The sequence below is a fragment of the Phoca vitulina genome, unplaced genomic scaffold, assembly GCF_004348235.1.
Source record: "Phoca vitulina isolate PV1807 unplaced genomic scaffold, GSC_HSeal_1.0 scaffold26, whole genome shotgun sequence".
NCBI lineage: Eukaryota > Metazoa > Chordata > Mammalia > Carnivora > Phocidae > Phoca > Phoca vitulina.
In genome coordinates, this window is record NW_022589729.1 from 26,272,126 (window position 1) to 26,284,875 (window position 12,750).

The following is a 12,750-nucleotide window of genomic DNA, read 5'->3' on the forward strand; positions in this document are numbered from 1 at the left end:
AAAAATTGATATGTACGTATATTGTGCTAACAGATTGTCTTTTCATTTACAGGAAATACAATCCTATCTAAGGATATTGTGGATAGGCACAGAGAAAAAACTCTTGCATTACTTTGGAAAATAGCATTTGCTTTTCAGGTATTGTACATTTGGTAAATTTTACACTTTTTATCAAATTTTAGTATTGATTTATAAAAGCATTTTTCATCAAATAGACTAACAATAACTGTTCCTTACTGGGGTTTATTCTGTCCCAGGAACTGGGGTAATTGCTTTATATATATTCCAATTTAATCTTCACAACACCCCTGTAAGGTAGGTGTTATCACTGCTTCATAGGTAAGGAAACTGAAGCTAGAAGCTATAGCATTATAGGATGCAGCGATGAGATTAGAACCCAGGCTTGTGTGACCCCAAATCTTACACATGACACACTATACATTAGCCGCTATGCATTCTATCACTTCTGCATGAACTATGTTTGCCTTTAAAAAAAAAAAAAGAAGAAGAAGAAGACAGCGATGACAGTGACTAACTTCTATGGGTTAAAAATGATATATGAAAAACATAAAGATATTTATCCTTTTTTGTGTGTGTTTCAGGTGGATATTTCCCTTAATTTAGATCAGTTAAAAGAAGAAATTGACTTTTTAAAACACACACAGAGTATGAAGAAAACAATGTCTGCACGATCATGCCATTCTGATGCTATTATCAATAAGAAAAAAGACAAAAGAAATAGTGGTTCCTTTGAACAATATAGTGAAAGCATAAAGCTGTTGATGGAGTGGGTAAATGCTGTTTGTGCTTTCTATAATAAAAAAGTAAGTTTCTTTGTTTTTGTTTTAGCTCACTATCTTTAAGTACATTTTGGTTAAAGTCAAACTTTATTCATAAAATATTTTATTGCATTTCTTAAATAATGTAGTTTATATATAAGCAAACTTTTCCTCAAATGAGTGAGGGTGTTTTCACATACTGTATTTTATCTAATCTGTCAACAATTGTAGAATGAACAATCTTTTTATGTATTACTAAGAAAGAAAAAATGCCCTAGTCAGGAGTCTCAATAAGAGACATTTGTATAGAGTGGGGCACCTAAGGATCACACCCTTATCTTAAAGATAAATGCAAATAAACTCACCATGCAGAAGGGGACAATAGAGAACCAGACCACTGGGTACAAGGAGGAGGAAAAAAAATCTAAGTTGAGTGTTTTGTAATCATTTGTTAGATTGATACTGTATTTCTTTATGAAGGGTACCTTTAAATGTAAATATGTGAAAATGAATAAAATATTGGTAGAGAATATGAAGCCAGAAAAATGATAGAGTACATGTTACTAAATATAGTAAACTGTTAACACCTTGAACAATATTGTTAGTAGAAAATTTGTCAGATATATGGATGATCTTCTGTGTTTTCACTAAATACCAGAGAGCTACTGAAGGCTCTAGGGGAGAATGTGTTCCATACCTTTCTCTTAACTTCTGGTGTTGCTGGCAGTCCTTGGCATTCCTTGGCTTATAGATACTTTACTCCAATCTCTGCCTCTGTCCTCACATAACATCTTCCTGTGTGTCTGTCTCTGTGTCTCTCTCCATATAAGGCTACCGGACATTGGATTAGAATGAATCTACCCTACTCCACTGTGAAAATTAAACCTGTAATGGCCCTATATCCAAATAATGTGATATTTTGAGGTCCTAGGAAGGACATGAATTTTTTGAGAGACCCTATTTCTCCTAGCACAATAATCAAATTCTGTTTTTGAAAGAGTATTTTATAAATGAGAATTTGGCTATAAATGCAATGTTATCCTAGGTACTATTAGCCACTAATGTGATTTTCATAGCTATTAAAAGGAAATACGGACTACAAAACCATTAATATCCATATTACTGTCTAAATACAGTTAATCATTTTTCTGCAATTTCCAATCAGGTGGAGAATTTTACAGTGTCTTTCTCAGATGGCCGTGTATTATGTTACCTGATCCATCACTACCATCCTTACTACGTGCCTTTTGATGCTATATGTCAGCGTACTACTCAAACCGTAGAATGCACACAAACTGGTTCGGTGGTGTTAAATTCATCATCTGAATCTGATGGAAGTTCTCTGGATTTGTCTCTCAGAGCATTTGATCATGGTTAGTCCCTTTTGCCTGATTAACTTTTCAAGTGTTTTCTTTGTCACATCAGATTTTTGACTGGAGCTGTCTAATCTCTTTTTTTATTTACATAGTAGAAAACACTTCAGAACTATACAAAGAACTTCTAGAAAATGAAAAGAAAAATTTTCAATTGGTTAGGTCTGCAGTTAGAGACCTTGGTGGAATACCTGCTATGATTAATCATTCAGATATGTCCAATACAATTCCTGACGAAAAGGTAAGAGTTTCTCAACTAATAACAAGAGTCTCAGAAGGTGACAGTAAGATGCATATTCTCTGTCAAACTTCTGTTTTCATCTCTTCTGTTTTCTCTTAGGTGGTTATCACTTATTTGTCATTTCTTTGTGCAAGGCTTTTGGATCTTTGTAAAGAAGCAAGAGCTGCTAGACTTATACAGACAACTTGGAGAAAATACAAACTAAAAACAGATCTAAAACGCCAACAGGTACTCCCCCAAAATGAAAACACTACAATGTGAATTGTACTTCACAAAATACCAGTTGATTGATTCCCGATGTGATTTTTACATTTTACTGATGTATGAAGTTATTGACATAATTTTAATAATTGTGTGTGTTTTGAGTTAGGGATGGGTATTTCTCCCTAACTCCTGATGTTTCCTTCACTGGGTGTATCTTCCAACCACTGTCCTCTCGCTTGCTCTAGGGGAAGTAGAATAACTTACCCCCTTTGTAAATTTGTCAAAATGAACTGAGGATACCTGACTCAGCTCTTTTCTTCTTCGTGGAATCTAACCTATCTCTGGGAGCAGTTTTCCATGAATTTTTCACGCGGTGTTCTGGGAGGCTTGATCTTGCCGCTGGAGCCCCTTGAGGCTGGGTGTCAGTGTCCGATTTTGCAGTTCAGTTAGCCAGCTCATTTTGTCTGTCATGAAACTGTTTTCCAGTGTATCCTTTATTAGTTTAAATGTGGAATTTGGTTTCTATTGTTTTATTTCTCAAAATGTCTGGGACCTGGGCACAGGGATAGTGATGTTATTTTTTGTTTCCTTTTGTGACCCCAACAGTATAAAATTTTACGTTAATGTAAGCTTTTTTTTTTTAATTCTGAGAAAAATGCAATTTTTAACCATCTGTGAAATGGTCTCCTTGATCAAGTTGAACAAACTATTCTAATGCTTTTTTCTCCCTACCCCTATAATGATCCTGTATTCACTTATTTGGAAAATCAAACAAAATAAGCATCCATGCTTGATAAATTTATCAGATATTTCAGAAATACTTTCCACCTTATACTCCTCCTCAGTTTTGAGTTACTGTGCATTTATGATAGAGTTCTTAATAACTACAAAACAGCTACATTTTGGCAACTCTTAAACATACCATGTATTTTGTCATAGTTTATCAGACTCGGAAATAACGCTAATTGAAATAATTTGCTCTTACCCACTCAAACTCTTGGTAATAACTTCTGGGAACTAGGCAGTACTGGCTAGAACTGGCTGATACTCACAAATGGTCTTTTCTGCTACCGTATATATTCTTTGTGCCTTCTTTTGCCCCTTATCTTCTCAGAATCTGCCTCCTTGCCCACATATTCCTTAGAGGATAACTTTGTACTTCTGGAAGCTTATAGGAAAATTGCTTTAGGAGAGTTTTCAGCAAAGACTCTTTCCTGGCTGGTCCTCAAATTATTTCACTAATTCTGTTTATATGACATTGAGAGATTTAAAATCCCATGAAACAGATATTTATCAGAATTGGGGGGGGTAGTAAATGAAATCTGCTTTATTTTCTGCTCAAGACGACCTTATACTAATAAGATATAAACTAGAAAGATTTCTTATTAGCTCTTTGCTGGTGAGATCCCTTTTCCTGATTTAGGAAGTAGAAATTTTTCCGATCTAGGTAGTAGAAATTTCCCTGTTTTTTGAAGACCACTGGTTCTCTCCTTTCTCCAAGCGACCATGCTCCATCTCTTATACAATTACACTAGCATCCAATTACGTCTTTTCATTTGCTATTTGGAACATTAAGCAGTAGGTCCCCTGTATATTCTCATAGAAATATTATAAGCTAATAAACATATAAATATTACCTTGGGATAGCTAATTTTTCAGGTGTTGTATTTTCATGTCATTTTTATACTTCATATAAACTATCCATTGAGAATAGACTGGCTCAAGTTCTTGTAGTGACAAGTGAAAAATGACCAGTGGCCTAATTACCTAATGAATGAAGCAGGATTATCCAAGGGTACCTGACACATTCTACCTTTTAGTTCTTCCTGTCAAAGAGTAGGCATAAACTGTAAAGCAAAGTAAATCCCTGTATGTGGCCCATATGCAAGGTAAAATAAAACAACCTTGTAATAGGTTGGCTTAACAACAGTATAGAATTAAAAATGATGACATGCAGTCTGATTTAGAGAAGAAACAGTGACTTCCAGGATTGGAATTTTTACCATCAGTTTATATAAGTTTTCAAACAGTTGCTAGTTTTTGTAGTACATTTGCCTCTTTGGATTTGTCTATTTTCCATCTGTGGCTTCTCTAATGTCACATAAAATTGTTCCATTTTAATTTGCTTGAGATTGAGATGGTCTACAAACAGGTAAGTGTCAACTTACCTTAGCCTACTGTATCTAGGAGTGCCCCTTGCCCTTAGAACTTTCGACTCAAATGCAACTTTTGACTATTTTTTTTAAGCTAATAGGAAATGCTTTTTTTTTTTAACCCAGTTTTTGTTTAATCGTGGTAAAGAGCACATCATAAAATTTACCATCTTAACTCTTTTTAAGTCTACAGTTCAGTAGTGTTAATATATTCACATTACTGTGAAACAAATTTTCAGAAATTTTTTAACTTGCAAACCTGAAATTGTGCTCCTTAAATAACTCCCCATTTCCCCTTCCTCCTAGCCCTGGAAACCACCATTCTACTTTCTATTTCTATCAATTTGACCATTTTAGATACCTCATATAAGTGAAATCATGCAATATTTGTCCTTTTGTGACTGGCTTATTTCACTTAGCATGTGTCCTCAAGGTTCATCCATGTTGTAGCATGTGGAAGAATTTCCTTCATTTTTCAGTCAGCATAGTATTCCATTGTATGTAAATAGCACATTTAGTTTATCCGTTCATCTTTCTGTGGGCATTTAGGTTATCTCCACCTATGGGCTCTTGTGAATAATGCTGCTGTGAACATGGGTGTATCTCTTTGAGACCCTGCTTTCAGTTCTTTTGAATATATACCCGGAAGTGGGATTGCTGGATCATACACGGTAGTTTCATTTTTTAATTTTTTTGAGGAACTGCCATACTATTTTCCAAATTGGTCACTATTCGTCGCATTTTACAATCCCACCAGTAGTGCACAAAGATTCCAGCTTCTCCACGTCCCTGCTAATACTTGTTAATAGTGCGGAGATACCTCAGTGTGGTTTTGATTTGCATTTCTCTGACAATTAGTGTTGTTGAGCATCTTTTCATTTGTGTGTCAGCCATTTGTATGTCATCTTTGGAGAAATGTCTATTCCTTTGTCCATTTTTAGATCAGGTTATTTGATTTTTTTTTTATTGTTGAGTTATAGGAGTTCTTTATATATTCTAGAAGTTCCCTTATTAGATATATGATTTGCAGATTTTTTTTCTCATTCTGTAGATTAAATTTTCACTTTGTTAATTGTGTTCTTTGCTGAACAAATTTTTTTTTAAGTTTTTGATGTAATCTCATTTGTCTGTTTGCTTTTGTTGCTTGTGCTTTTGGTGTCGTCCAATAAATCATTGCTAAATATGAGATTTTTCTCTATGTTTTCTGTAAGTAGTTTTATAGTTTTGTATCTTACATTTAGGACTTTAATCCATCTGGAGTTAATTATGTATATGGTACAAGAAAAGGGTCCAGCTTCTTTCTTTTGTATGTGATTGTCTAGTTTTCCAGCAGCATTTGTTATAGAAACTGTTCTTTTCCCATTGATCACTCTTGACACCCTTGTCAAAGATCATTTATCCATGTATATGAGGGTGTATTTCTGGGCTTTCTATTCTATGCCATTGGTCTGTATGCCTGTCTTTATGCTAGTACCACAGGCATTATTGTAGCTTTGAAATATGTTTTGAAATTGTGGGTGGGAGGGGGGATGCTTTTAATTTGGGTATCTGCAGTCTTAAAGGCCATATGCTTCACAGGGGCAGTGACGGTGATGTTAGATGGCTTCATCAATTTGTTGGACATAATTCCTCAGCCCAATTTTAGAATTGTCTAGTCTTCTTTCACTTAGGAGTGACCTAATATATAACTCTAACCATTTCTTAGTATTTGTTTCAATCCATTAACTACATTTTTCCTTTCTTAGAGTGGCTGTTTGATCCCTTCCATAGTTGAATGTGTTCCCATACTGTGCAGTTTCCACCCATAGATACCAACACCTGATTATAATTAATTAATAATTAGAATCTAATGTCTGTGTAGAGCCCATCCTTGGATGGTGAGCTGTCCCGAATAGCTACATAAAGGGTTATCAGACATGCTATACATTGTTCTTTCCACCAAAGGGAGTAACTTATATTCTAGTTTCCAATTCAGATAACTGAAATGATAAGTCTGGCCTTGGAGAGTGTGGCAAAGTGATTGCGTAGTTCCAGCACTGGTTATCCTACCAGTGGACTGACAGTCTACTTGACTTCTCTGTCTCAGTTTCCCCATAGTCATAAAAGTGTTACCTGTTCATCTGTTCTTATGGTTGTGTGGGCATTCATGAAGTGTTTAGAATGGTGTCTGAAGCCTAGTAAGTATTTGACCTATGTTGTTTTTGCTGGTAATTCATTATTAGAAGTAACAGAAATAGAGATATGTAGGGTACCAGCCTGTAGTGCTCCCAGGGCAGGTAGCTCTTCTTCGGCCACTTATGCTATCGAGCAGTCCTGCTACCACTTCTCGTAACCTAATATTCTGTCGTCTTGATTGTCTGTGCCTTAAAGCCATAATGTATTCTGTGCTAAAAGTAGATATTTTGCTGCTTCTCCCTTTTTGTAAATTCTTTTGTTCAAGTTGTTACAAAGCAATACATTGTAAGGCATTTTGTTTATTTTAGGGTCTCCTTTTTTCTTTTTTATTTCTCCATATGGCCCACTGCTTTTTTTAAAACCAAGCATGAATTCTCTGGGCCGTAATCTGAGAAACATACCACATTTAAATTGCCTTTATATTGATTATTGAAGATCTGTGATAAATCAAACATGTCTGTGATCTTTATTTTAGGATTATATTCCTAGGAATTTTTGTTCCATCATATAAATATATATGCACGTCCACCTATCAGACCTTTCAATATTCCTGGAAGTATCTATACGCCAAAGAGAAGCATATCTTAAGTCTGGGGGATGTTTTATTTTCAGGATCAATTTGATTAATATTTAATAGATGATCTTCTTACAAACTTAAGTAATTAAGCTTTTGATTCATATTTGCTTTTTTTTTTTTTTTAGGAGCAAGACAAAGCTGCAAGAATTATTCAATCAGCTATAATCGCTTTCCTAACTAAACAACGACTGAAAAAGGAGATTAATGCAACATTGACCATTCAGAAATATTGGCGAAGACTCTTAGCACAGAGAAAATTATTAATGTTAAAAAAGGAAAAACTAGAAAAAGTTCAAAATGAATCAGCATTGGTTATTCAGGTATAGTATCCTGGTATTTTGAATTTAAAAAGTTTTAATGACATTTTTAAGGAAGAAAGTAAAATATAAAGTTTTCAACTATATTTTAGGCTTTCAAATTTTTCTGGTACTTGAACAAATATTAAATACCTTCCTACTACCTCCAAAACTCTTTACTATATTCAGCATAAAGCTCAAACAAATTGAAATGCCTCCTCTTCTCTGAAGTCTAATTCTTTACCTCTTCTGTCTTCTTTGTTTTATATTAGAGGTTTATGCTCCATGGGACATGATGACATACTGCACCATTTTACTTTATATATCCACAGACTCAACCAAGCTCTTTCTTTAATCTCTACTATGGGTCCTGGAAACTTATTTTGGGATAAATGTGTGCACGTTTTCCTCTATAGCACATTTAGTTGGCATATAACAAAATATTACCTATAATCTATAGAATGCCTATGTTAGTTTTCTATGTAGTAAAAAAAATTTTAACATATCTACTTTACATAGTAGACATATTCTTTATATCTATATGTTATTAGATCATATTTTAATAACAACAGAGAGGTGTACTATTTAAATTTACCCTATGTAAATGTCATTGAAGCTTTACCCCATAATTTTATCTGTTTTATAAATTTGGAAATTTTTGTGTCTGGCTATTACTATTGATAAGTGAAAGATTCTGATTTAATAAATTATCTTTTTTTGAACCTTTTTTTAATGTGAAATATTACATAGAAAATTGCACAGAACACATATGTAGAGCCTGATAGTTTTTCACAAAGTTAATACCCATGTAACCACTACCAGGTCAAGAAATAGAATATTGTCAGCTTCTCAGAAGCCATTTCACAATCCATTAACCCTTCCCTCCCCCACCCATAACCATTATTCTAATATATACTTTTTTTCTATACATCTTCTTTAAACACTATAATTTTGTCTTCCCTGTTTTTTGAATTTTATGTAGCTAGGTTCAAACCATGTAAATTCTTTATTCTACATTATTAAATTTGTGAGATTTATCAGTGTTGAGTGTAACTGTGGTTTAACTTTCAGTCTATAATATTCTGTAATTTATTTATCTTTTCTATTGTTGATGGACATTTGGCTTTCCATTTGTGAGTTATTATGAGTAATGAATGCTTCTATGAATGTGCCTTTTGGTGTGAAATGTATTCACTCTGTTTGATATATACCTATGAGTACAATTCTTTGTTTTTTGAGTGTATAGATTTCAGTTTTCATAGATACTGCCAAAAAGTTTGTAAAGCAATTGTAATACACACCAGCTATTTATGAGTGTTCATGTACCATGTTCAGGTAAATAAATACTTGGAAATTGTTTAATTTTAGCCATTCTGGTGGTTGTGTAGTAGTATCCTAGAGTAGGCTTAATTTGCATTTTCTTGATAATTAATGATATTGGACACCTTTTTAAATTGGAAATCTTCTCTTGTGAAGTGCTGTTTCAAGTCTCTTTTTTCAATTTTTCATTCTGATTGTCTTCTTGTGGATTTGTAAGAGGTGTTGAATATTCTGGTTATTAGAATTTTGTTGGATTTGGGTGTTACAAATACCTTCTCCTAGACTGTGATTTACTGTTTTATGAAATGAAAATTCTTAATTTTCTATTATGGTTAGTGTTTTTTTGTGTACCATAATCCAAGGCCTTGAAGATATTCTTCTACATTATATCCTAAAAGCTTTAATGTATTATCTTTCACATTTAGATCTCTCCTGATTTGTATTAGGGACTATTTTTTCTTTTTTTATATATGGATATCCAGTTGTTTCATTTGATTTACTGAAACAACCATCCTTGCCTCATTACTGTACCACCTTTAGCATACATCAAATATTCTTATATCTGTGCTTCTGTTTCTAGAATTTTTTTCTGTTCCATTGTTCTTTTTTGTCTTTCTTTGGGCCTTGTACTCTAGCTTTACATGAAATCTGAGTAACTAGTAGATAAGTCCTCCTTCTTTGTTTTTTTGTTTGTTTGTTTTTTTAAAGATTTTATTTATTTATCTGACAGAGAGAGACAGCGAGAGAGGGAACACAAGCAGGGGGAGTGGGAGAGGGAGAAGCAGGCTTCCTGTGGAGCAGGGAGCCCGATGCGGGGCTCGATCTCAGGACCCTGGGATCATGACCTGAGCCGAAGGCAGACGCTTAACCAACTGAGCCACCCAGGTGCCCCGCTCCTTCTTTGTTTTTTTAAAAGAAGTTTTTAGCTATTTTAATTCTTCTGCATTTTGATATACATTTTGAATCTGAAGTTTAAAAGTGTTGGAATTTGATTGAGATTTAATAAATACTGAACATGGTATCTATTCCCTATTTATTTTGGTCTTGTTTAAATGTCTCCTAACTTGGTTTTATGATTTGATGCAAGAGGTCTTAAATATTTTTGTTTTTATCTATATGATACATTTTTAAAAATTTAGATTAAAAAAATTTTAATTAACATTAATTAAAATTTTAATTTTTAAATTAGCAGTCAGTAAAATAGACCTTTTTTGTTGTGCAGTTCCATAAACTTAAACACCTGTACATATTTGTGTAATCACTACATCAGTCAGGTTACAGAACAGTTCCATCACCCAGAAAAACTTTTGCATGCTATTTGTGGTCATTCCTCCACCCACACCCAGCCCTAGGTGACCATAACTCTGTTCTCTGTTACCATAGTTTTGCCTTTTTGAGAATGTCACCTAAATGGAGCCATATAGTATGTAACCTTTTGAGACTCACTTTTTTTCACTCAGCATAATGCCTTTGAGGCTCCTTTAAGTTGTTGCATGTATCAATAGTTTGTTTTCATTGCTGAGTAGTATTCTGTTGTATGGAGGTACCACAATTTAATTATACATTAACCTGTTAAAAGATACTTGTGTTGTTCCCAGGTTTAGGTGATCTCATTTCTTTAAGGTAAATATTTATGAGTGGGATTGCTGGGTCATTTGGTAAGTGTATATTTAACTTTATAAGATACTGGCAAATTGGTTTCTAAAGTGCCTATACCAGTTTTCATTCCCACCCTAGTGCATAAGAGTTCTCATTGCTCCACATCTTCCAACACTGTGATGTCAGTGTTTTTTAGCTGTTCTTTTAGATGTGTAGTGGTATCTAATCTTGGTTTTATTTTGCATTTCCCTAATCACTAATGATGTATATGTTTTCAAGTGCTTAATTTTCTTTAGGATATCTTCCTTGTGAAGTATCTGTTGAAATCTTTCGCTTATTGTTGTAATTGAATTGCTTATCTTAATGAGGTTTGAGAGTTCTTTCCATATTCTGGAGACAAATTCTTTTGTCAGTGATTTGCAACTATTTTCTCCTAATCTATAGGCCTCTTACAGAAAGTTTCCTGATCCCTGGTCTTGGTGAATGGTCTGAGTACTTAAAAAGAATATGTAATCTGTTGTTGTTGGGTGAAGTGTTCTCTAAATGTTAGATCTATTTGGTTGATGATGTGTATTTAGTTCTTTTATATCCTGACTGATTTTCTGTTTGCTCTCTCAGTAAAAGAATAGTGTTCAGATCTCCCAACTGTAATGGGATACGTTTTTCTCCTTCAGTTCTTTGTTTTTATCATCATGTATGTTGAAGCTCTGTTATTAGGCACATGCACATTTGAAATTGTTCTGTTTCCTTGGTGAGTTGGGTCTTTTATCATTATGTAATGTTCTTTTTTATCCCTCATAGTTTTCTTTGCTTTGAAGTCTACCTTGCTGGCTGTAATATAACTACTCCAGCTTGGTTGTGGACTTGACTGTCATCTGGAAGTTATATTTTTTTCTTTCCTTTTACTTGTTAATTACTTACATGATTATGTAGGACATGAAATCTAGACAGCATTTAGTTTTTATGTTTTGAAAATCTCTGTCTTTTGATTGGTGGTTTAGACTATTTATATTTCAAGCATTTATTGATATTTGTGAATTTAGGTCTATCTTTTTATTGTTTCTGAATGTTTCCATTCTTTCATTCTTCCCTTTCTCCTTTCCTGGCTTTTCAATTCTTTGAATACTTGATAGTGTTACACTTTAGTCTGTTTTCTTTCTATTTCCCTTTGTACAGGTTTGTTTTGTTTTGTTTTTTGGTAATTGCTCTAGGGGTTATAGTATATGTAACTTTTAATCCGCTTAGAATTAATATTTTATTACTTAAAGTTGAATATAGAAAACTTACCACTATCTAAGTCCCTTTGTGCCCCATCTCCCACTTTTATGTTTAGTTGTCTTGCTTACTACATCTACATAAATCAATTAAAATCACATCAGAGAATGTTATAATTTTTGCTTTCAATCATAATAAATATTTTAAACAACAGATGAGAATAATATTCTATGCTGTTAATGCAGACGTTTATCATTTCTGTTGCTTTGCTTTATTTTTTTGTAGTACATTTTTTACAATTTATAAACCAATAGTGATTCATTATTATTAACTAAAGTCCATAGTTTATTAGGATTCACTGTTTATGTGGTGTCATTATGTGTGTTTGATCAAAATCCTGCCTTGAAAATCCTCTGTATTCCACCCCTCCTCACAATTCCTGGCAACCCCTGATATTTTTTACTGTCTCTATAGTTTTGTTTTTTTCCAGAATGTCCTGTAGTTTGAATCCATCAGTATGTAGCCTTTTCAGATTGGTTTCTCTCACTTAGCAATGTGCACTTAAGTTGCTTTTATGTCTTCTTTTGGCTTGATAACTCACTTGTTTTTATCACTGAATAACATTCTATTGTAGGGTGTACCTCAGTATTTTTTTTTTATCCATTCACCTACTGAAGGCTATCTTGGTTGCTTCTAATTTGGCGCAGTTATGAATAAAGGTATTATAAACATCTGTGTACAGGTTTTTCTGTGGACCTAAGTTTTCAGCTTCTTTGGATAGTTACCTTGGAGTGGGATTGCCTGATCATATGATAAAA

General features: G+C 33.6%; 1 protein-coding gene across 1 annotated transcript in view; it reads left to right on the forward strand.

Annotated features, from left to right (window-relative positions):
* Positions 1-12,750, forward strand: part of ASPM (assembly factor for spindle microtubules) — a 63,427-nt gene that overhangs the window by 25,017 nt on the left and 25,660 nt on the right. Inside the window, exons 12-17 of the mRNA XM_032422359.1 lie at positions 53-138; positions 603-824; positions 1,945-2,152; positions 2,248-2,393; positions 2,493-2,621; positions 7,628-7,822. Coding sequence (XP_032278250.1) covers positions 53-138; positions 603-824; positions 1,945-2,152; positions 2,248-2,393; positions 2,493-2,621; positions 7,628-7,822 — 986 coding nt within the window. The remainder of the gene's footprint in view (positions 1-52; positions 139-602; positions 825-1,944; positions 2,153-2,247; positions 2,394-2,492; positions 2,622-7,627; positions 7,823-12,750) is intronic.